This window comes from Microtus oregoni, unplaced genomic scaffold, assembly GCF_018167655.1.
Source record: "Microtus oregoni isolate MIOR12 unplaced genomic scaffold, Mior012 000041F_ref0000270, whole genome shotgun sequence".
NCBI classification, from domain to species: Eukaryota; Metazoa; Chordata; class Mammalia; order Rodentia; family Cricetidae; genus Microtus; species Microtus oregoni.
Window position 1 is genome coordinate 3695665 of NW_024543208.1, and position 26580 is coordinate 3722244.

Below are 26580 nucleotides of genomic sequence, written 5' to 3' on the forward strand. Positions count from 1 at the left end.
CTTTGAAATAGGTTTCACTTTCTTACCTTGCAAATTTTGAAGTACAAGTTTCATTTTTCTTCTGCTTTAGTCTCAGATTATAAAACACTTTCTTCTCTTTTTTTTTCTCCTCTATTTTTTGTTCCCTCAACTATCAGGGGCCCTTGGTGTCCTAATATAAATTCAGAAATCATGTTCTCAAAATGCAATGTTTACAATATTCAGTAGGTTATGTGGAATAATTAGCTAAATGGAAGTACACTATGAATATTTACTATCAAGTAAAGAGAAGATTGATATCTAAAAAGGTCATATTAGGTTCATTGCATTCAAACCATTGGGTAATATTATCTTTGTGCTTTTTTTCTTTTTAAATTCAACAGCGTCTAGCCAGCTCAAAAGCTCACACCTCAAGATTCATCAGTGCCAATCTTCCATGTAATAAATTCAAAAACCGCCTTGTTAATATTATGCCATATGAATCCACAAGGGTGTGCCTGCAGCCTATCCGAGGAGTAGAAGGCTCTGATTACATCAATGCCAGTTTTCTTGATGGATACAGGTGTCTACCCTTGCTCCCCTGACAATCCAAAGCCTTGGTATTTGCATGTGCCCTAGATTTATAACCACAAAGATTTTCATCTCAATTCAAAGCGATTTTCTTTCTGAATAGATCATCATTCAATTCTTGGGGTGGCTTATTTTTCTTTGATTTTAGTTAGAATTAAGCAATAGTAACCACGTTTCTCTTGCATGTAAGGATGGGGAAGTGTACTTGTATGACACACTTATATGGCTGTGTACATGTGGGTGGGCGTGGCATATGTGCATGTTTATACCAGTGTGAGTGTGTTGGGGGGTTGTGTGCCTTTGGATAGCAAAGATCAGCATTGCATGTCTTCCTCAGCTGTGTTCCAGGTTATGTTTTGATAAAGGATCTCTCATTGAAACGAGAGCTCATCCCTTCAGCTTAACCGGCTGTCTAATGAGATCTAGTGATCCATCTGTTACACACACACACACACACACACACACACACACACACACACACAAAACACCCAACACTTTATATGAGTGCTGAGGATCCGAATGGCAGATACTTTAGTGCCTGAATCATCTCCTCAGCCTCTCGTTGTTGTTTCTTTGAATCTGACCTTCGAACCTAGTCTTTCAGAAACCATTTAGATCTGGAAGTTGATAAAGCAGCTATTTTAGACCATTTTTTTTATAAGTTTAATAGATAAAATGAGCTTTGTTTCTTGAAAATGAAGTCATACCATTCATCATTGAAGTGATTTGGATAACACATGAAATTAACCTATTAGCATGGCACTAAAATTTAATAACAGCGATAAAGACATACATAATAATATTAACAACACAATTGATTTTGCAAAGTCCCCACCATGTACTAAATGATCTTATTGATTATGTATCCTAATGGGAACCCCTGCAATTGAATTAATAATATATATAGGACTGGTGTTAACAATTTACAAATCAATTTGTGCATGTCCTCAAAGTATTTTAATGTTTTCTTTTAATTCTCTCTATTTAGACAACAGAAAGCCTACATTGCTACCCAGGGGCCCTTAGCAGAGACCACTGAAGACTTTTGGCGCATGCTTTGGGAACACAACTCCACCATTGTTGTGATGCTCACCAAGCTGAGAGAAATGGGCAGAGTAAGTATGTTGCCCTATTTGGAAAATGGCATCAAGCTCATTCATTTACGTGCTTTGGAAATACTCAGTACTCTATTACAGTGGCATGCAATGGAAGAGGCTAATAAGTCACTCAGTGCCGCTGACTTATGTTGGGCCCTCAGCAAATGCTTATTACCTTTTGCCTGAATAGGTTAGAATTTTATGACAAAATGGGCCATCAGTTCCCCATATAAAAAAATTTAAATTCATGACTTTCATTTCTTGGTCAACCATTGAGCATGGTGCTAGAAAGCTACATGATATATCAAGAGTTATAATAGCAAATCTGTTTTTTAAGAATAACTATTCTGAAGTACAAATAAAGTAACATCAAAGAAATTTGAAAGCCTGCCACCCGGTACAGCATTTGAAAGCATGTTAGCTGTGCTGTTTGAGATAGTCTCATCCTTTCTCTTCTTTTTGTAAATTACACAATAGACTTATGGCTAAAACCCAGCTTTTAGAGCTGATTTAGAAAGCAAAAATATATAAGGCCAAGAAGTTATCTGACTTGTCTTAATTTGACTGCTGAATATGCAAAGCTAACAACACAAGTCACCGGAACTCACGGGACCCCAAGCTCCTCGGGTGTCAACTAAGAATGAACAGGATCAGTGCAGAGGTTTCTTTCTGCTTCATCCTTGGTGATTTCCTAATTACAAAACACAGTGGTATAAAACGAATGTGCTGATGTAATACAGGACCAAAATGGATAGCATTGCCGAAGGACTTATGTAATCATTTACATAATCCATAGACATGAGATAATCACCCAATTGAAACACGCAGTTCAGCTGGTGTTTAATACGTAGCTATGATTTGCCAGACTCTGTACTGGGCTTTTTGCGGGGGAAAAATTACACCAGATAGAGGTACAAAAAAAATAGGTATGTGTAATTGAAACTGCCCTGATTTTAGAACTTCATTAACAGGAGAACAAATATAGATAGACAGATCTTCGTTTGTACGTTATGGAGTTTAATATTAATCTTTCCTTTTAGGAGAAATGTCACCAGTACTGGCCAGCAGAACGATCTGCGAGGTACCAATATTTTGTTGTAGATCCAATGGCTGAGTACAACATGCCTCAGTATATCCTAAGGGAATTCAAGGTCACAGATGCCAGGGTAAGTTCAACTCCTCCATTTGCTAGAAATGAGGGTTACGTGTACCTTCTCTGAGAGAAACGTTTGCCAAATAACCATTCTCCAAAGGAAAAGAAATCAGCCATTCTGGATGACTTTAAAGGAAAAGAATTTCTAACTTTGCCTCTGTCTGGTAAGTGTTCTCATAAACCCAGGGTTGGCTTCCCTTCAAATGTCACACCTGGACGCCCAGCTGTGGGGACTGGCTCAGAGCGCTGGTGTTGGGCAGCATTTACTGATTGGTTGGCTGCACTTAAGATCACCTCCTCAGCACATTCTCATTGGAGAGTTTTGATTTCTTCATTACTCCGGGCTGTAAATATGTTGTTGTTTGTGCAGCCCTTGAGGTCATACAGGCTTGTAGGTTAATTTGGTCTGACTTTCAAACTGTGGAGCAAATGGCATTCTTTCGAAGGCTCTGACAGGCTTTGCACATTCTAATTTGCTTGCTGGCATGGTTTATTCCTCCATGTGCTAATGTGTCTGTCCATGAGAACTGTGAACTGACAACCCTTGTTGGCTAATTTTCATTCTGCATTTTCTGCAAAGATTGCTGAGTCCAAGGTTCAGCCCTGATGTAAGAGACTTTAGGCACAAACTTTAATATATTTGCTGTAAGAATTTCACAGACTCTGATTACAAACACATCTTAGGGGAGACCAGGTCGGCGTAAAGCCCTGTTTTATTTTTGGAACTGTCATCATGGGTGGGTTAACTACAACACGAGGGGACAGTGTATACTTGATCCATTGTTTTTGTTTTGGGGAAAAGCAGCTTTCTCTCAGCTCATGTTTGCCTGCTAATCCCTGAAACCTAGCCCTGGCTGTTACAGGGAGAGAGAGAGAAACAGAGACAGAGAGAACATGATTCACAGAAGGTTTGGCTCAGGTAATAGTCTCGATAATCCCAGGAATTATAATGTATTAATTACTCTGAATGTGGCCACATCAAGGAAGCTATTATGTTCTAATATCTCATTTTTTTAACTTGTCCTTGTAAGGAGGCCCTGATGCTTTCCCCTATTTCTTATGTATGAGCCAAACTCATAAGTTCCTTGAACATAAATTTCTTAGCTATTTCTGATAATAAAAAGGAAAACGTGGCTTTAACCTATAGGGAACACATTTCCCTAGCTCCAAGTTAAACCTAATCACACTGAGCAAGAAAGAGTTAAGCGAAACTTGCTCATATAGTTTAAAGTCTCTCTGTGGTTAACTGCCAGACTTTTGTTGTATATGCTCCCCGTATGTTTCTCATCTCAGGCTCTGAGATCACAGTTGGCATGTGAGAATATAGCATTGTTAACCACCTAAACTTTAAAAGGCAGGTGGATTCTTCTTCAAATAGAAAGTGTCTGCACAAGACCTGTTCTTGACATTATGGTCAAAAGTGACTATGGTCAAAAATGAAATCTCCAGAACACTCAGAAGACAATTCGGCATTGCCCAGTTCTCTGACTTTCTTCCCAATACCCTCCGAAACTTTCCCAGTAAAAGCAAATCAAGCTTCCATAGTAAACATCTAGGAGTTGGCAATAGTCCCAGAAACTATACACGTTCCTCTGTATTCTCGTGAACTGGTGTGATCCTCTTCCATTCTCAAGCATCTGCGCTGCTCCACTAGTGTACGTGAGGTGTGGCCATCCTGAGTTGGACACCTCTCTTCCATATGCCTGGGATTTTATCTCCACAAATCTTAGAAATGGGCACATCTGGGCCCAAAAGAATATTAGAAGGATGGATTAGCTCCCAAAAATAGGATGCAGAAAGCCACTGGGAGCATCTCTTCAAGTGAGATCAGTCCAGTGAACTTGAGTTCAGTGGTGCTTCCCCATGGGAGTCAGAGCAGGAATTCCTGTATCTATGAGCAAAGGGTCCCTCCTGCTCTTGTACTTCAAACAATCCCACAAAGAATCTGAAGTACTTCAAGCCCTTATCTTCTTAACATGGTTCTTCTTGAGCTCAGAGAAGTCCTACATTCTCTTCAGAAAAGAAGTTCATAGAAATGCAAAGTAAGTGCCTCAGACATCTATCATTAATTTAGTGCTCGTGGGAGTCACTGTGTAAACATTATAGTAAAAATAGTCACCTATTTTTTAATTATCCTGCTTTAGATATGACTTATTTTCATCCACTTTTAGGGTTGTCTGTGTAAACTAATTCCTGAAGACAGTCAGGAAGGTACCTCTGACAAAATAAAGGGGGGAGGGGAGATGCTTGTAAATCATCCCCTTGGATTCTTTCTATAGTAGTTTCCTTTTCTTTTCCTGTGGTAAAACACTGACCAAAAGCAACTTGGAAGCAGGATTTATTTGATATAAAGGTTCATCATAAAGGGAAAACCAGGGCAAGAGCTTAAAGCAGGATCGTTGAAGCAGGAACTGAAGCAGAGATCATGTAGGAACACCCGCTTACAGGGTTGCTCTCCATGGCTCACTCTGCTTGATTTCTTCCACCACTCAGGAGCCTCTGTCTAGGGGATGCGCTGCCACTGTTGGCTGCACCCTCCTTTATCAATCAATCCTTAACCAAGAAAATGCCCACATATGTGCATAAGATAATCTGATGGAAACTACTCTCTAATCAAGGCTTCCTTCTCCCAGAGAATCTGGTCTGTGCCGAGTTGACGAAAACAATCTGGCACAGTGTCCTTAATCTGAAATGTGAGCATCATCACATGGTTCATGCTGTGCCTCATGCATGGCTCAAGTGTGTATCACGGAGACATGTTAGCCAGCCAGGACAACCACAACTACCTAGTTTATATTAGTTCCTTAAATGTTGCCATTTGCCATTTATAACGCTAGAAAAGGCATGCATGGAAATGGGAAATCACTGTGATAACAGCAAGTCTCTGGTGTAGGCGCCATGCCTATATACTCCTTTCAATGTGAAAAATTTATTAGATTGAAGTAGAGCGTATAAGATTTTGGTGGGATACATATAAATGTTTATTTATATGCATATATATACACACATATATAAATACAAATATGTATGTATGTATTTGATGATTTCTGATTTAAACATTGAAGCTCAGAAGTGCATCTGAAAAGGATAACTCAAATATTTGTAATTTAAATTACAAATTTAAGTTATGGCAGCACACATAACTTAGTTTCTCTGGACATGTTCCTAATAATTTTCTTGTCTTTTTATTTTTTGGGGAAAAATCATGAATGCTTTTGTGGTTTCTGTACTTGCTGAACTCTCCTGGCATGCTGCATTGTGGCTGGTTATGTGGTGTCCCCTCTAAAGGACGGCCAGTCCCGAACAGTGCGGCAGTTCCAGTTCACTGACTGGCCAGAACAAGGAGTGCCAAAGTCTGGAGAAGGATTTATTGACTTCATCGGCCAAGTCCATAAAACAAAGGAGCAGTTTGGCCAAGATGGGCCCATTTCGGTGCATTGCAGGTGAGCAGGGAGTCACTAATGCTAACTGGACATTTATGATAGATGCCTGGCTGCTTTGAAAATGGCTGTCCTTTATTCACTTTGTATACAAGCTTGTTATAATAAGTCTGTGTAATTGAAATTTATTTGCAGATTGTTCTATGAGACATAAAGATTTGTTTCTTTTTCTTTACATAAAATGAAAAGAATTAGAGGAATGTTTTTATCCCCCGCATTGATCCCCTATTTAAAAAAAATAAAAAAAACCTACAAGAAACCAGTTTTGTGTTGCCAGCAATTGTCAGTGTGTCCCCTAACAATAAGTGTAGTGCTAATCCCTGCCAGTGTTTGCTTTCTTTTTGTGTAGCTGCACTTACAACTGCCTTTCTCTATCTTTCCCCTTTATCTCTTGAAAGAGCAGTGAATAGCTGCCAAGACTTAATAGCAATACTAATTCCTGCAAGTCAATAAGTGATTAGTATGGTACCTCAGTTCAAAATGCAATTTGCTTGGAAATTGTTGCTATATCAGAAAATGAAGCACCTTCAATTTAATTATTTTCAACAGTTTCCAGAGCATTTTGTAATTTAAGTCACTGAAGTTAATAGAAATACTAAGTGAACGCCTTAGACATCCACCATAAATTTAGTGCATGTGGAAGTTGCTGCATGTGCAGAACACAGTAAAAAGAATTCTCCTCGTTTTTGTTTTTGTTTTTTTTAACTGCTGTATTTCAGGATTGTAAAAGATTGAAGTTTCAGTTTTTATAATGTTTAGAGTCAGTCTTGAAAGCATTTATGTTTAAAAAGTCTGGTACTTTAAAAACTATTGTTTTTAATACCACAGGAAGCAAGATCTCAAAATAGAAAAACTAGACAGAGGCATGAGCATACACGCTCTTGTCCTGGATCTATACTTTCACGAAGACGTATAACAGTGTAAAGCAGTGAGCTTTGGGTTTCTCTTCAGGTCTGGGATCATTTCTAACAATGCTTATTTCTCAGAGTTGGAAATATTTGTTTTATGCTGTCAAAATCACTTGCTATGTGCAACAAAAGAGCAGATAAGATGTGATGTATGGTCTCCAATGGTTAAAGTTGTTGTTATAAACTAGAGTTGAAACATTGAGGTTTTTTTTTAATCTAGCACTTAATTTCTCCACTTAATTTAGATTTTCTCTGTGACCTCTATAGAAAAGAATACGTCTGATATTCATAATTTAAGCGTGAGCCCCCTGATATTGCTCTTTGAGGTTGTTTTCAGACAATGACGGAGAAACCCCTTAAGTACAAAGATTCACATGTTGTATACCTGTAAACTCACATATCTCTTTACCTCCCAAAGTCTTCTAGATACATATCTTTTCTTGTTTTTGGATGCCCTGAAATAACACTTATTTTTAGCCTATTAACCGAATATACTGAGATTCATTAAATTTAGAAATTAATGAGGCAGATGCCTGTTCTTTTCTTGAAAATTCTTAATAGGAATCCAGAAACGTTATATTTTTGGTTGCATTTGATTAACCAAGTCAAAGTAAGATATGCTCTGAAATACCTACATGGACACGACAAAACTGTCATAAGTCAAAGTGCCTCATGAATGTGAGACTTTCAGGGCTCAAAGAATCTGCCAGATCCCTTTGCTGTTTGTGGGACGAATAACTTCAGCTCCTCTTTAACAACTGCCCATTGATTTAAAACCCCACTTAGCATTTTTTCCTTAGATTCATGAGAAATTGCAGTTTGTAAAAGCACACACTATTTATATGCCTGTCAGCTCCATCCCAGAGTAAATGAATTCATCTATTTTCTACAGCCTGTGCCCAAGCACTACACACACCATTTAATTAAGATCCAAAAATGTAGGGTTTTTTTATTTCAGATTATTCAGTGTTCTCATTACCTAAACCCCCAGATGTCACTTTTTAAGAGTACAAGGGCTATCAATTAGTTTTCTTCCTTGTTGCTATGAAAATTCTGTAATTATCTTCAAATACCAAAGGAAATAGAAAGAAACTCAAAACCTTGCTGAAATGGCAGAAAGAAACTTGGGATATTTTAGCGGCTTATCACCTGAAAACAAGTAGTTCAGAGTGGTGGTTAACTATACTGTCAAAGGCCCTGTTGAGAATCTAATAATTATAGATTTTCTAAAATTGACATATGATGTGATATTTTTATAATCAGAGCATATAGAGTATTCACAGCTTCCCAAAGACTAAGAGAAACCATCCCATAACAAAAAGTCTATTATAGAATCAGTTTTTTCATATCTAACCCAATGTTGATACTCTAGTTTGTAAGCCTGTTACACATTTGTTACCTGTTTAGGATGACATATCCTTCACAGATTATGTTACTAAAGAATAGGAAAGGGAGAATCTACATGACGTGTTCCACATATTTCTAATTTATCGCATACTTCACATAATGGCAAAATCTTGTTTCAGGATCTACTTGAAGAATGCAAGCCAGTGTTTGATCTGTTCATACTTTTCTCTATTGATTTTATGTTATTTTTTGACATTTTCAACTGGAGTTACATGGTGTTATAGAAATGCATTCTATTTTGTAAGACCCAATCCTAATTACTTACTTTTTTACGTTACCACAGCATACTACCTGGTAGTCATGCAGTGAAAGCATTCCCACTTTATCTTGAACATGCTTGTGGAGAAACTGGGACTATGGAAACTCTAGAAGAATGAATGAGTGCTTCCAAAGCAAATGACACCAAGACTATGAGCATGTTACTCACACTGCCTTTCTTCTCATGACAGTGCTGGCGTGGGAAGAACTGGAGTCTTCATAACACTGAGTATTGTGTTGGAAAGAATGAGATATGAAGGGGTTGTAGATATCTTCCAGACAGTCAAAATGTTAAGAACACAGCGACCAGCCATGGTACAAACAGAGGTGAGAAAACATTTGGGGTCACCTTCTAAACAGCTAAACCCTCTGTGGATTCAAAGTACAGTTGCAAGATACGGAAGATCACCATGGGGAAGGCAACCAATTGTTTACTTAATATTTTAAAACCATTCTTGAAATATTAAACATTTGGAACCTGAAAATGCCCTGTTTTCTATTCATTAGTTAATATGTACATTTCTCAGGATATATATATATATATATATATATATATATATATATACGATTTAGAGAATCAGAGTGATAGTGTTTATATTCCACAAATATCTACCAAATTATACAATTTATATGCTTTCTTCAATTTACAATATTGTTCAGACTTTGATTTCAAAATAGTGCAAGCATTTGGCTTGCAATACTTAAAACATTATGTCAGCCTGACAAACATAATGGGTGTTGGGGTGACAGAGGGAAATTGGACATTTAAAAAGCCTTAACATTAGCCAAGTAACTTACTGTGACAAGACAGAAAAGCAAACTCCATTTATTTTGCATTACCATTTTTATTGTAGAAAAATGCACATTTAAGCAAAATAGAAGCTATCTGCTTTCAGCCCCATTGGCTACTGAAAATAAGTTTCTTTTATGGGGAAAATCCTACTTTTTCTCATGCCTGTGGTTATCTGTAAATTGTAATTTTTCCATCTCCCCAACAATGCTCCAATTTATTTCAATATGACAGGGTCCTTCCTTGTATGAGAAAAGGCATGTTTCTTACCATTCTATTTTGGTGTGAGTCTTCCAGAATAGACAACTTACAATCGCACTGAATTTTAGGATAAATGGTGCATGTATTTTGGATGTGGGCAGCCATTCTCAGGGGTGGCAAGCCAGAAAGCCCATGGCTCCATAAGCCTCATGCTCTTACACAGCTACCTTTTTCTTCTGTCTTAGGGTCTCTATTGCTGCCCTGAAACACCCTGCAATAGCAAGTTAGAGAGAAAGGGGTTTGTTTTGTTTTGTTTTTTTTCCTTACACTTCCACTGCACTGCTCATCACTGAAGGAAGTCAGGACAGGAACTTAAACAAGTCAAGAACCTGAAGCTGATGCATAGACCATGAAGAGGTGCTACTTAGTGGCTTGCTTCCCATGGCTTGCTCATCATGCTTTCTTATAGAACCCAGGACCTCCAGCCTAAGGATGACCTCACACACAGTGGGCTGGAGGCTTTTCTACAGCTCAGTCTTCTGGGAGAGTTTTCTTGAGCTTTCCCATTCTCAGAGGACTGTATTTTGTGTCAAGTTCACATAAAACTATCCGGCACAACTTTCTTTCTCGTAGACACATAGATCTTCTATGCCTGTCACTTACCTGAGGCTATCTGATAAAATGGTAATTCTGATTGAGTCTGATGTCTGATCTGTTGCCTTTACATTCTTTTTTATTTGTGTGGAGGCAGAGTGCACAGGCCACAGACTACATGTGTGCAGGTCAGGGGACAACTTGTGAAAGTAATTTCTCTCATTCTGTCATGTGAAGCCCAGGAATCAAGTTCAGGTCATGAGACCTGAAGAGCCTTTAGCCACTGAGTCATCTTGTTGACTTCCCCCTACACACACCCTTTTTTTTTTCTTATAAACTCAAATTTGGTGGAAAGCAACACAAAGAGTAGAACTCTAGATTGCCTTTAGGAAAGTTTACATTTTTTTCAACTGAAAATTATCAAAAATACTTAGATTCTTCTCAAAGATGGTTGTAGCATATAAGATGGAAGATAATATTTACTGATGTTATTATGACTTGGAATCAGTGAGTATTGTGTTGGAAAGAATGAGCTATGAAGGGGTTGTGGATATCTTCCAGACAGAATCAGTGAGGTTGAGGTTGATGGTGAATTTAATACAATTCTCACATGGCTAATTGCTCTTTGCTCACTGTCATTTGGTCATCAGACTAAATTAAAGTGGTAGTGTTGCTCCTTGTAGATATATTTTTTCTTTACATTGCTGGGTTTATTTTGCAATTAAAATATCGGTTTTCTTCCTCTCTTCTCTTACACCCTGTGTCCTATAGGATCAATACCAGTTCTGCTACCGAGCCGCACTAGAATACCTGGGCAGCTTTGATCACTATGCAACGTAGAAACCCCTGATCCCTTCTGGATTTTTACTACAGGCCCTTCGCTATCCATGGAGTCTCTTCTGAGCCATACAGGGCACTTGAGAAGTCCTTCTTAACTTCTAGCTAACAACCACTTAGTGGGACTATTACAAAACAAAAAACAAACTCTTCCAAGTGGACCAAGAATTCACAGTTTAATCATCTAACCTGAAAAAATAATATCAAGAACCCTGACTTAGGAGGCATCTGAAGGATTTTATTTGCAGATACCTCAAGGATTCCAAATAAAGGGGAGAAGAAATGACAGCAAAGAACTACCATCTTGTTCAGGATTGCTTGGTAGGGGCAGAGAGAGCTTGCCTGTGGGCCTCGAGTCAGCGCAGGACGTTTGCTGGTGTGGCATCTCACAAGAAGGTGGATTGTGCTTCAACATCGCCCCTTTCCCCATGCCACTCATACGTACATTTTAGGGGTGAGGGTGGGGATGTTTAAAAGAGAAAGTCCTTGATTTCATTTTAGTATTGTAAAGGATTCTGCTGACCTGTGCTTCATTTCTAACTGTGTAGACTTTTTTCTTTTTTAAAAAATGTATCATTCGATAAAGTAAATTTAAAATGTTATGTAATTCTTCATTTTTTTTTATTTCTGAACTGTAGGTTTTTGTAAGCTGTAGAATGGTTATCTGTAATATCTTACTGTAGAAATATCAAATAATTTGAAACTTTGCACATTTTTGTGCAACACTCAATCTACAGTGTCTGTCTCAACAGATATTACTTACACAATTGTTTGGTATAACTGGTGAGAAAGTGCCCATTCTCTGCAAACTTCAAGGGGAATTTTGTTTTGCTTTATTTTGCTTTTGGAATCAACAGGGAGGCGCAAAGTATAAAGTTGCTGCTAACATATATATAAATATATAGATAGATATCTGTATTTTAAGGATATCTATGTATATATAGACAGTATGTCCACACAAAGTTGTTACTGCCATTCAGTTCTTCCATGGTTTAGTTTTTTTAAGGATAAAAGAAAAACTATTAGAACCATCATTTCCAAGTTATTTTTAATATTTTAAAACTTTAATTTGTAAAGGGAATTGAGGAGTGCACATCACTGATTACTGAACCTCGCCCCTGACTTTCCTGCCCTGCCTTCCCCCACCTACTCAACCATTTTCACAAGTACGGTTTCGTTAGCCAGGCTTCCAACAAAATTCAATATTCCTAACACTCTAGTGCAATAACAATTGTTAAATATCTAAGAGGTGTGCATGTGGGAAAGGTCAGTGCATAACCCTTTAGGAGGGGAGAATGTTGTAATATATCAGCTATCAAGTTGTTTTTTTTAAAAAAAAGTATATTCAATCATATATTGTCTATAGTATGTGTATGAAATTTGCATTTACGATACGTAACAGGGGCAAAGCCAAACTCATGTTACTCTTTTCAGTCAGAAATACTTTGTGGCTGCAGCGTTTCTGGGAGATGCTGCGCTGTTTCTTCTGGCTGTGGCGTTCCTGGGAGGCGCTGTGCTGTTTGATTTGGTTTTAGTTCTGCATTTAGAGTGCCTTATAATTGATGCCTATTTTATTAGCATTTCTTTTTATCTTTCGGTTGATTTCCATTAGTTGTTCACATCTGTTACTCTTTCAATTAAAGCATTATCTGTTTACCACACGTACAGAAACTCTTTGAATAATATGCATTCCTAGTTTTCACCCAAGTGGGGGATGTTAGTGATTGTACCAGCCCAAAGCACTTGGATAATCAGGGCCTCTTCGTTCCTCATCGTCACATCAGGAAGAGAAACTTGTTTCACTTCTAACCCCTTCCAAATCTGCTCTGGAGCATGCAGTAACCACCAGTCTTACAGAAAAAATTTCGGGATATATTTGATATTCTATTAGGAGTATTCTGAAAGGGGCAATAAATTATATATATGTATATATACATATATATGTATGTATGTATATATGTACGTATATATCTCCCCAAACCTTTCTACAGCATTTCCATAGGAAGCCATGGATGGTGGTATGAGTTTGCCACATGCTGTATGTTTTTAAATTACCCTCCCCAAATCCTAGGAACTCTGAAAGAGTTTTGATACAGGTATAATATTTTGGTTTAATTTTAGCTTCATGATGCTCTGCATGGAAGGATATTTGTTTTCCCATTTTCCCATTATTAGCAGAATAAAATCCTAGAGACCAAACACTCACAAATATCGTATTTGATCATTTTTGTAAAAAAAAAGAAAAAAGAAAAATGAACAAACAAAAAAAGAAAAAATAGAAATACATATAACACTAAAAAAAAAAAGAATCTAGAAGGCTACCTCAGAATGAGACTCTCTAACCTACATCAGAACCAGAGAAGAATGTGCACTCTATGGGTCTGTCATTTTCTTTTCACTTGTATTGTTGAAGATTTATCCAAGTGCCAGGGTTCTCAGTGCTGTAATTTTGTTTAAGTGAAATGAAGAGTCAGACAGGTATCGCATCATCTAGACATGCCATTTTGGACATGTGGGATCTAATGGAATATCACATACCAGAATGACTGGCCAGTGAGCAGTTCGTCTCTCTGCAACAAAAGCTGCCCATATGGCAGAGGGATGAATTCAGAAAGAGAATGAACCAACGGGATGCTTACCGGAGGAGGATGAGGCGGGCACCACTCCAGAGTCAGGAGCTCTTCTTAGGACTAACTCCCCACTGTCACTGATGTGCATTCCACTCTCTTCTTATCTCTATGACCATTTAAGATTAATTTCCCAGGCAAGCATCACTATCTGCCATTATCATAAACATCCATGTTTCTAGTTCTTTTCATCATCATAACCAGTACGGTGCTATTATTTACCTATGTATGTGTAGTTATGTATAATTTTGTAATTAGTTACAATGGTAAAATATCAAATATATAAAAGTGATTTGTACAGAACTTTATTTTAGCTCTTTTTTAAAAATGGTTTGCATGGTTAGACAAGGCAAGGACAGCCAGGGGAGGGAAGGGCCTCTAGGGAACTTTGCACTTTCTATACCTTTGTACTATGCACTGCCCTATTGATTCTACACCCAATAATGTTATTACTTGAACCCATCTGTAAGAAACTGCTTCAGAAATTCATTTATGTGTCTGTGGATAACACATCACAACAGGAAAGGAAAAATGCATAGTAGCACACACGGTTTTTTTTCTTTCCTGCTGATTTTTGATTTAGCTTTGTTTCGGTCTTTCTTGTCATTTTAAAACCCCCTTCCCATTTTTTTTTCTTTTTGGGTTTTGGTTTCCATTGGTATATGGCTGCCCTGATACTCCAGCAGAGATCAGAAGGCTACAGATCCATCCTCTCCATCCGTTACATGGCTTTGCCATCCAAGCTTGGAGTGTCTTTACAAAGATAACAGTTGTGTTCTTTGCTCTCATTTTGGATGCATAGACTGAAAACTCAAAAAAAAAAAATTAACTTGTAAAATGGCTTGTTAAAAAATACAATTACCTCTAATTAGTAGTACGCGTAAGTGTTTTACAGAATGAAAGGCGTGCTTTTTATTTTCTTACTTCGTTACATTGGTGGCGAAAGAAGTCTGTATGAAAATCAGTTCTTTGCTGACACAGGTTCCATTTGTTACAAATGAATTCTAATAAAAATGTCAGTGTTATGCAGCCCTGGCCTTTGTTTTTGTCCATTCCAAGCATGCTGCTTCCAAACTAACCAGTTAATCCCTCTATTTTTTTATTTATTATTATTTTTTGGCTATCTGCTTAGGTCCTGTGCACTCATAGGAATATATTTATATTTCTAATAAGAACCTACTGCTCACAAGTGTCTACCCTTGAGGGTAAGCACTTTCTACTTCTCAGCAGACAAATTCAGAGAAACAATTCCATATATTCACATACTCAAGAAAGAGGCATTGTTTTCATTCGTGGTAGAGAACGTAGACAATGGCAGATCCTCTGAAAGGTCTGTTGTAGAATATAAGCTGTGGATGTCAGCGTAATGTTGAAAGAAACCATAGCTTTCCTGCACATATAATTCCATGTTACTAGCTTATTGACCATAGAAACATAGCTGGGAAAACACATTGCTTCGGATTATTTGCTCACCATCACTAAATTGTAATAGTAGGTCAGATTTGCTCCATGTATTGAGGAAGCAGCTCTGAAAATAGTGAGGTATTGCTGCACACACAGATCATTCTGAGAGAGGCTGGCACTGAATCAATCGCAGCACCACATTCAGAAAGCTATCAAGGAAAACACAGCATCCTGAAGCAGACTTCTTCATCTTAAGTGAGAGAATGTGTTATTCCAACTAGCCTCAGAAAAAGAAAGGTGTTTGTTGTCTCATATGCCCCAGTCAAAAATAAGAATGATCTTATAATAAAATAGTGGGAATTTGCAGTCTCCTTATCTGGTTCGTACTTCAATCCAGGCCTAAGCTCATCATAATGCCAACACCCAAGTAAGAGGAAGAAGACATTCACCCTGACAGCAAAAACAGCAGTTCTATTTGGAATAGAGTCTTATTGACCCAGCTGACCACATACTGTATAAGTGATCATCTCCGAAATACAAGTGAAGACAAGAGGGAAAAGGTTCACATTGAGTTATCAAATTAACATGGGTTTCAGGTGTCCATTTTCTTGCAAAATTCAGTGATGATTATGATGGCTGCTACAATTAGCTGTAAATCTGAGTCAAGATAAGACATGTCAATCAACATGATCAAGAAGACTTGTTGCCATCAAAATAATTACTTAATGCAGGAATCCCATTGCTCAGGAATGATTTCGTAAATCCTAACACTGAATAAATAATTAGGTTTGCTTTTCTTTCTTTTTCCTCCTTTCTGCTTTTTTTGGCCATTTGATTTTTAGATTTGATCACCTAATTGTTGATTACATAGGTATTATGATGCTTACTAGAAAATAGGGACAGAAAGTTCATGGTGCAGCATATATATTTGGGACATTACAGTTACTCCTATAAACAGGTATCTGAAGAGGCCAGAGATGGCAGAGATGGTATAACTTTATATATGTATATACATGCCAAAATTCTTGATTGAGAATTATTGAGTAGAGATTAATTTAGGGCTCCCACAGTTAATATGGCCCATGTTCTTTTAAACTTAAAAAAAATAAAGTTTAATTTGTAAAGGCAGCCGAGACGATGGCTAAGATCCTTTTGGGGCCTCTCCCTGTAGACACTTCCCACTAAACCAACTTCACAAGAGCTAAGGATATTGTGTGACATGGTCTCTGCTTTTATTATTTAAAAGCAACAAGAAGGAGAAGCAGGAATGAGTCGTGTGTCACCCTTTTATCAACTTGAAGTAGGCTTGCATGGTGGGCCACACCTGCTGCTAGAAGAATACAAGCTTAAGACTTGACTTTCAGGACCAGACAAGGTCCCTCCACAACACTAGACTCGTGCCATGGACGTGTCCGCAGAACTGGGTGGACACATAGACTGCTGCCACCACTCTTCCTTAACCTTGGACAGCAAGTTGAGAGAAAAAGACCTAACCCCAATGAAGAGATAAAACAAGGACTTTTCCATTTCATAGAACACACAGGCAGGCAGGCATGTACCTTATAAAACCTGAAGGCTCTACACATAGTCCACACCTCACAGAAAATCTCAGCCTTCTTTACGATGAGGCAGAAACCTGCACACTGGTGGCAGGGCTAAATATTTGCTATAACCCCTCTAGCCTTTGAGTAAGCATGGAAAATGCCTTCCCTCTTCTAAGACTATGTAGGCTTTTACAGCCTCGAGACAACCATTGTGACAGATGTTAAGGTTCATCCAAACCCATACTTAAGGTACAGGAAATATACCTATTACCTGTCATACAAGTTGTAGTTGTAGAAGTGATCCCCAAGAACTGAGCTTCAGTGAAATGGACATATAATTTGGCCCGTTGAGTGGCAGGGGTCTTGATAGACCCCAAATCTGTGGAGATCTTTGCAGCTGTGAGACTTGCATGTGTGCATGCCCTGCAGCTGTTAAACTTCATTACACTGTTCTTATCCTTGCAACAGGATACTGCCCTACAATCACAAACACCATAAAGATGCTCCCCAAGGAGGACAACATAGTCAACTCTAAGATTCTTATTTAAAAAGAATATTTATTAAATATGATCAAAGAATTCAAACAGGGGGCTGGAGAGATGGCTCAGTGGTTAAGAGCATTGCCTCCTCTTCCAAAGGTCCTGAGTTCAATTCCCAGCAACCACATGGTGACTCACAACCATCTGTAAAGAGGTCTGGTGCCCTCTTCTGGCCTGCAGGCATACACACAGACAGAATATTGTATACATAATAAATAAATAAAATAAATATTTTTTAAAAAAGAATTCAAACAGGACACATATAGATACCTAAATAAACTCAGTGAAGATAGGAATAAACTTATTGATGGCCATAAAAATTAACAGCAAAATAAAATGAAGAAGATAATTCAGATAGGAATACTCTAAAGTTATAGAAATACAAAAAAAAAATCAAAACTGCAATGAATCTGGAAGTGAAATTTTTATTTATTCCAATAAAAAGCTCAAAGAAAGAGTCACCAATAGAATGGGTCAGGTAAAAGACAGAATATCAGGATTTGAAAAGTATAGAAACTGGGTTAGTCAATGGAAGAAAATTATAAATTATTAAAACCATGAAAAGGATATAAAGTTTTCTCAGGATGTTGTGCAAAGATAAAATAAATGAATCATAGGCATATAAGAAAATATTTAAAGTATGTCTTCAATAAAATCATAATTTTTCAAATCTAGATAGAAGGATCCCATCATGGTACAAGAGAATTATAGAACACCAAACAGACATGAGCAGAAAAGATGTTCCTTGCATGTTTTATAGTTAAAGCACTAAAAACAAAGTTCAAAAAAGCTAAGAAAACTGCCCATCGGAATAACAAAATTTTATTTGGTAGCAGAATGTAAAACTAGAAGGTCTTAAAAAGATATAATCCAAATTCTGAAATATTGCAATCGCCAATTTAGATTATTATAGCCAGAAAATTGATTCAATGATAAGACAAAAGGATTAAAAGAATTCCAGGGAAGTGGGTTGACTAACTGCAGCTTTCTTACATCTCCCTCCTCTCCTCTAAACGCAATTCCCCAGTCTTATCCTCAGCTCTGTAGCGGACCACTTGCTGCAGTTTCCCTTAATCCCTTCCCATCCCCAATTATACAAATCTACTCCACAACCTTTCTTCCTGGGAACCACCCAGAGGGTAGTTCCTGGAAACTCACAGGCCAAGCCTGCCAGAGAAGCAAGTAGGCCAGTGATACAGGTAGGGTGACTTCAAATCATCACTCACTATTCTCTCCTCAAAATCCATATCTGCTGTATCCTTTCCTTATTCTATGCTCCCATTCCCAAGGAATTAAGAAGTTCCTGGTTGAACATCCAGCTTCTTTTTCTCCCATGAACCCATCATAGCTACCATTTCCAGCCCATTCCCATTTCCAAGTATCAGCTCCCAATACTTAGAAATGCACTGTACTCAGAACTCCAGGGCTACAACTGGCAGGACCTCAGAAGCATTCCTGAGAGAACAATAGCTACCACATTCTCATTAAGAACCAGAGCAGAAACTACAGAAAAAAAAATCTACCAATGATAAGACCACATATCAGCACCTAGAATTACAATCATACCAAACCTAAATGGCTAGATGCTAGCATTAAAACACAATCATTTATTGAAGGATGGTATACATCCACTAGAATTCATTAATTCTATTACAGTAAGCCTGAGAAATTCAACAAAAGTAAAGTACAAAACAAGTACCTTAAAAGAGCATTTATGAATATGATAGAGGTCAACAACACCACTGCTTTCAATTCCCCCAATAGAAAGATGCAGACTAACAGGATGAATATAAAAACAGGTTCCATCCTCCGGTTGCATCCAAGAAAAACACCTTAACATGGAAGATAGACTTCATCTCAAGGTAAAAAGATCGAGTAAAAAGATAATTCAAGCAAATGGACCTGAAAAGCAACCAGGTGTAGCCATTTTGGTGTCTGACATAATTGATTTCAAAACTAATCAGAGGAGATAGGGAAGGTTATGTTATTACATGCTCATCCAAGAAAAATTACACCAACAGGACATTGCAATTTTTAACATTTATGTGACGAACACAGGGATACCCAAGTTCATAAAAGAAACACAACTCTAACAACTCACATGCTGACCTTCACACATCGATAGTTGGAGACTTCAATATTCCACTCTTGACAATAGATAGATCATCCAGAAAAAAAATATAAAGAGAGAAATGCTGTAACTAACTGACAGCAAACACCAAAAGGACCTAACATATAGTTATAGAACATATTATACAAACACAAAAGAATACACTATATTCTCAATAGCTTGTGTAATTATTTCTAAAACTGACCACACAATCAGAAACAAGGTAAGTCTGAACAGATACAAAAAAATTGAAATGATACTTTTCATTCTACCTAACCACCAGCATAAAAGCAGGATATCATCAACAACAGAAACAACAGAATGCTTAGAGACTCATGGAATAAAATTGATCAAGACATAAAATAAGAGAGAAATTACATTTATGTAGAATTGAATGCAAATGAATACACAGTATTCCAAAAATTATGGGACACAATGAAGTCAAGTTCATGGTATGAAATACCTCCGTTTAAAAAATGGAGAGATCTCAGAACAGTAAATTAGCCGCACACTCGAAAGCTCCAACGAAAGACAAATCACACCAAAAGGGAATAGACAACAAGAAATAATCAAACTTGGATCTGAAATCAATAAAGTAGAACAAACAAAAAACAAGGAATCAATGAGATAAAGAGTTGGTTCTTGGAGAAAAATCAGTAAGATTGGAAATCTCATACCAAGTTAACTAAAGTGGGCAAGAAAGAATATTCAAATTAACAAAATAAAAGATGAAGGGTGGGGTCGGGGAGCACAACAACAGACACTGAGGAAATGCAGAGAATCAAAACAACATCCTTAAAATATTGTAATTCACCAAATTAGAAAATCTAAAAGAAATGGATAATTTTCTCAAAAAAAATACCACTTATCCAAGTTAAATTGAAGTCAGATAAGAAATTTAAATAGATTCTTAATTACTAGTGAAACAGAAGCAGTCATTTAAAAGATTCATAACAGGGATTAAAAAAAAGAAAAAGAAAAAAAAACACCTAAAGGCCAGTGTTTGGTACAGAATTCAACTAGACGTTCAAAGAAGAGTTAACACCAAAACTGTGCAATGTATTGCACAAAATAGAAACAGAGAAACATTGCCAATTAGTCCTATTAGACCACAGTTACACTGATACCTAAGCCAATAATGGTCGAACAAGGAGAATAAGAGATCAATTTCCCTTACGAAGATAGATGCAAACTTACTCAATAAAATATGTGCAAAATTAATTCAAGAACACATCAAAAATATCATCCACCACGATCAAGTAGGTTTTATCCCAGAGAGGCAGGAATGGTTCAACTATCATAAGTCAATCAATGTAATCCACCGTGTAAACAAACATAAAGACAAAAATTACAATTATCTTATGAGATGCAGAAAAGATGTTTTACAAAATATAACACCTCTTCATGATAAAAGTCCTTAAGAAAGTATGAATAAAATGGACATACCTCAAAAAATTAAAGGCAGTTTACAACCAGGCCATGGATAAGATCAACTTAAAGAGAAACTTGATGTGGGATTCCCCTCTGTATGCTGTGAATATCATTGGTTAATAAAGGACTTCTTCGGGCCTGCACAGGGCAGAATATAGGTGGGCAGGGAAAAACTAAGCTGAATGCTGGGAGAAAGGAAGGCAGAGTTCTGGAGAAGCCATGGAGGCACCTCCAGAGGCAGTGCTGAAATTTTGCTAGTAGTCCACGACCTCGTGGTGATGCACAGGTTAAAGGAGATGGGTTAAATTAAGATGTAAGAGTTAGCAAATAAGAAGCTAGAGCTAATAGGCCAGGCAGTGATTTAAATAATGTGGTTTCTGTGTGATTATTTCGGGGCTGAGCAGCTGGGAATGAACAAGCAGCTTCCCCCAACAGAAACTCAAAGCAATTCCATTAAAATCAAAATCAAGACAAGGTTGTCCACATAATAAATTCTCTCTGATCATAATTATATAAAGCTACACATAAACTAAAAAACTTAAGTACAAATTAATGAAAATTAAAAAAATAGTGCCGAATGCTGAATTGCCATTAATAATCAAGGAGATTTTTAAAAACCACAGAATTAAATGAAAATTGAAATACAACATGCCCAAACCTATGGTAAATATGAAGAAGTCTTTTAAAAAGATTTATTTTATATTATGAACATCTTGCCAGCTTCTAAGTCTATACACCATGAACATACCTAGTGAGGTAAGACGGTACCGTTCCCTCCAGCTGCAGAAATGAAAGTTAGTTACCGTGTAGCTATTTGGGAACTGAACCAAGATCCTCTATAAAAGAAGCAAGAAATTTTAATGCTGAGATGATCATCGCTCAAACCCTCATGAACATATTCTTAAGAGGAAAGTTCATATATCTAAGGGTAAACATTTCTGAGAACTCTCAAATAATCTAAAGGTGAACTGGAAGGCTTTTGAAAAGATTAAAAAACTCAAATCTCAAAGCTGTAGAAGTATAGAGAAAGTTAAGAAAAAACAATGCAAACATTCAGTGCAATAAGAAGTTGGTTCTTTTAAAGGATGAACTAAATTCAGTGAATTAGAAAATATAAAAGAAATTGATATCTTTCTAGATATTTTTGACCTATTAAAATTAAAACAAGTAATGTAAACATACCTTAAACCACCATCAAAGATTAGAACATTAATATAAAATATCCCAATTGAACAACATTCTAGTACCATTGTAGAATTATTTGACCAGACCTTCAAAGGAGAACTACGCTGGTAATACTAAATTTATTCTATAAAAAATGGAAAATGCAGAATTGTTCTTAACAATTTTTATAAAGCTTGTACTATTATGATTTCAAAAAGAAAATAGGAATATAAGAAATAAAATTAATCTCCTTTGATTCAAAATTCAAAATACACAATAAAATACTTAATTCAAGATCACTTCATAAGGCTCATTCTCTGTGGTTAAGGTGGTTTAAGTTCACAGATGTATAGTTATTTCAACATATGGAATTACATAAATGAGATTCAGCACATAAATGGAATAAAAGACAGAAATGAAATCATTGTTTTCTCAATAGATTCAGAAAATGCCTCTGACAAAAATCTACCATTCATTCATGATAAAATCGTAGAGGCTAAATCGTGGAGGTAACATACTTTAACATAATAAAGGTTGTTTAAGATAATCCTAGAGCCAATATACTAACCATCAAAAAACTCCAAAGTCCTCCCAGTAAGAACAGACACAAAAAAGGCTGTCCATTCAATATAATGCTGATGTTTTATATACAGCACTCAGAGAAGACAAAAAAATAAATGGAAACACAAGTGAGAAAAAGTATCCCCATTTACATATATGTACATAAAACACCCTAAAGTGTCCACCAAAAAAAGAGAAGAAGAGAAAGAAGGAGGAGGAGAAGGAAAAGGTGAGGAAGAAGAAGAAGAAGAAGAAGAAGAAGAAGAAGAAGAAGAAGAAGAAGAAGAAGAAGAAGACTATACATTCTATGTTCTACTCCCAACATGGGAGCTCAAAACCCTGTGTAATCTTATGCCCTCCTCCAACCTCAGAGGGAACTGCTCACGGCAAGTGCATAGATATACATGCATGCCTGTAAAACACCTGCATATTCCACTAAATAAATAAATTTAAAAAATAAGTCTAAAAATATCAAATACCAAGGAAAGGATACTCTTCTATGTTTCTGGATTGTAAATTGATACATCCGTTAAAGAAAACAATGTGGAACCTCCTCAAATAATTCAAAATAGAAAGAACATATGATACAGTTCCCTGACACCTGGATGTGTATAAAAGGAAGTGGCATCTACATTCCTTCATTCATTGTATCACTATTCCAAACAACAAAGAAATGTAAATAAACTAAAATATTCATCAACTTATTTAGATAATGAAAATGTGGCAATACACAAATGGGGCATTTGTTATTCAGCCATTAGAAAAAGAATGAAGTTCTGTCATTACACCAATATGGTTTGAAACTAGGCAACATTATGTTACAGGAAGTAAATGAGGAAAAGAAAAACAGAAAATCATGCTGGGGATGCAGCTCATTCGGTAGACTGTTTGCCTAATAGGTATAAATCACAATATTCATTTTATACAACCACATGAAATGAAGGAGGGAGGCACATACCTGTATTCCCAAAATTCAGGTGGTACAGGCAAGGAGATTAGAAGTTCAAGGTTATCTTTAATTAAATAACAAATTTTATGCCAGAAAGGTACCAGGAGACCCTGGAAACACAAGAGGGAAGAAAGGAGGAAGGGAATAAGGGAACGAAGGGAGAGTGGGGGAAGAAGGAAAAGAAACAAGAAAATACTTAAGATCTCAGCTCATTTGGTATAATCTGAAAATGTTGATAGTAAAGAAGAGGGAGTGGGAGAGAGTCCTGAATTTATGTTGTTGCAGCTAGGAAGCTGTGCTGGACACAGTAGGGTGACAGTAGGTGGCAATAACTGCATTTCAGAAGTCTGTAAGAAAACATTTTGGAAGTGTTCACCATGAAGAAATGAGGAATGTTTTAGAGATAAAAATGCTTATATGGATTTAAGTATTTCATGGTATTTATGTTTAATAAACATATGTTATGAATTATTAATATGGAGAGTGTCTCTATGAATTTGTCAGTAAAAGCAAACTTTACAAATACATTGATAGTCAGTCAGAGAAATAAAGGGGCTTCTTCAGATTCTAGGGAACTACTAGAAGGAATCAATTTATATCCTGCCATTAAATATGCTAGGAAAATAATAGTAGAAAACAATTTTTAATAATAGGAAAATGTTTCAAATGTGAGAAATCATACATATAAACATATAGATATGTATATATGCATGTACATGTATGCATATGTGTATGTATTATGGAGTATAGCCAACCTAAGAATGTTAACTTGGAAGTCAATAATAATTAATAATTAGAAAAATACAGTAAGGTGAAATCAAGCTGCCTTTCAACTAGAAGACTCACCTCTACTGACTAGTGATGATGATAGTACTGGAATGTGCTATACATATTACTGGAGAAGAAAAGTAATCATCACTTTCACCCACCTACAAACCCTGCTAGCTACTATAATGACTTGCCAGCAAGATTTGTGCAATAGTGACACAAATGTTGTGCGAATATCCAAACACATTTTAATTGAATTTAAAACTCACTCCATGAGAAGGAACCCATACCAGAAACTGTTAATGAGGCCAAGAACCTGAGATTAGATAAGTCATGAGTTCATGAGAAAACTTTATTCTTCAGAAGCTGCTGGAGAGGGAAGATTTTTTTCTTCAATGGGATGATAGTAAATATGTCAATCACACTCCAAGACAGGCCTCAGTCTCAGGAGTAGATACTTAAAATAAATCAGGTGCATGGCTGTGTATATGTGGGGAGGGGCATTGCTATTGTTTGTTGGTATTGGATTTCTGTTGCTATTTGTTTGTGTTTCAAGAGGGATAAAATATAAGAAGTTGCATGTGGAAAGAGGAGAAGAATCTGAGAGGAGTTAGGAAAAAGAATGTGATCAAAATATACTATATGAAATTCCAAAATAATAAAATGTGAAACAAAAAAGAAGTTTCTATATAATACAATTAAGAAATACCCTTTTAAATAGCCAAAAGTACAAAGAAGAAATTATAAGAAAAATAAGAAGTCATTGATATGTTTGAAATTAATATATTAAAATTTGTGACAGATTTTATGATGAATATATATGTATATGCTTATGATGTATATACATATACAAGCAATACAAGTGCTAAACATAAAAGAATATAGGCTATAAATCTTTTCATTATTTAATAAATATAGAAGAAACTATGCTCAATTGTGATATAAGTTCCTCAAATTGCCAAATGAATTTCTTAATGAAGAAAGCCTTCTGTGCACCAAGAAGATGAAACAATTATGTACTGGCCTGTATTTTATGAGATGTATCAAAATATAGACAATAAGAAAGAGAGAATAGTCAACATGGAAGATTTTGAAATTCTTCTCACAGTAACTGATAAAATAGGCAAATAATCAATAAGGATACAGCAAATATGAGTGTTGATTTAAAAAAATGATTAAAATGACCTTTGCTGACCACTATTGTCAACAACTAAAAGATATATATGATCTTCAGGATTACATGAATCATTCAGAAATTTGACTAAGGGTTGAACCATAAAGCAAGTGTTTTTATAGTATGGGGCTTTATTAAAGTTCAGTTTAAGTTGGTAACAAAAATAGATACAATTTTTAAAAAAATTTATCTTATTTGATTAACATATTTCATTTCTATTACAAACCATCACAGCTTTCTCTTTCTCCTCTCCTCCTTTTTCCTCTTTCCACCTCCCATCTACCCCCCACTCCATCCACTCCACCTCCATCTCCATTCAGAAAGGAGCAGGTCTCCCATGGGCTTGAACAAAGCGTGCACATAAAATTGATGCAAGACTGAACTAATCCCCCTGCATCAAGGCTGAGCGAGGTAATCTAGCACAGTAAACAGGTTCCCAAAAGCCAGCGATGTGCCAAGGACAGGTCCTGATCTCACTGCTAGGAATCTTACAAACAGACCAAGCTACACAACTGTCACCCACATGCAGAGGGCCTAGGTCAGTCCCATGCAGGCTCCCTTACTGTTGGTCCAGAGTCCATGAGCTCCCATGAGTTCAGGTCAGCTATCTCTGTGGGTTCTCCCATTATGATTTTGTTCCTTCCTGGCTTCTGTAATCTCTCCTCCCTTTCTTCAGCTAGACTCTCAGAGCTCAATCCAGTGCTTGGCTATGGATCTCTACATCTGCTTTCATCAGTTTCTGGATAAAAGTTCTGTGATGACAACTAAGATAGTCACCAACCTGATTACAATGGATGGTAAGTTCAGACACCCTCTCCACTATTGCTAGTAGTCTTAGCTTGTGTCATCCTTTTGGATTCCTGGGGGTTTCCCTGGCACCAGGTTTCTCCCGAAACCCGAAATGAGACCCCCATCAATTCGTGTCTTCCCTTACACTCCTCCATCCCATCCCCAACCTGCCTCATGCACCCAGTTCATCCACTTATGAGTAAGTACCATGCTTGTCTTTCTTGGTCTGGGTTACCTTGCTCATAATGATTTCTTCTAAGCCAGGCAGTGGTGGCTCAAGCCGTTA

General features: G+C 36.8%; 1 protein-coding gene across 45 annotated transcripts in view; it reads left to right on the forward strand.

Annotated features, from left to right (window-relative positions):
* Ptprd (protein tyrosine phosphatase receptor type D) overlaps positions 1-14884 on the forward strand; it is a 2219644-nt gene extending 2204760 nt beyond the window's left edge. For all 45 annotated transcript variants that reach the window (XM_041632294.1, XM_041632295.1, XM_041632298.1 and 42 more), the window contains 6 exons: positions 363-541; positions 1538-1664; positions 2687-2812; positions 6088-6242; positions 9004-9139; positions 11169-14884. In XM_041632294.1, coding sequence (XP_041488228.1) covers positions 363-541; positions 1538-1664; positions 2687-2812; positions 6088-6242; positions 9004-9139; positions 11169-11237 — 792 coding nt within the window. In that variant the 3' untranslated portion in view covers positions 11238-14884. The remainder of the gene's footprint in view (positions 1-362; positions 542-1537; positions 1665-2686; positions 2813-6087; positions 6243-9003; positions 9140-11168) is intronic.
* The last annotated feature ends 11696 nt before the right edge of the window (positions 14885-26580 follow it).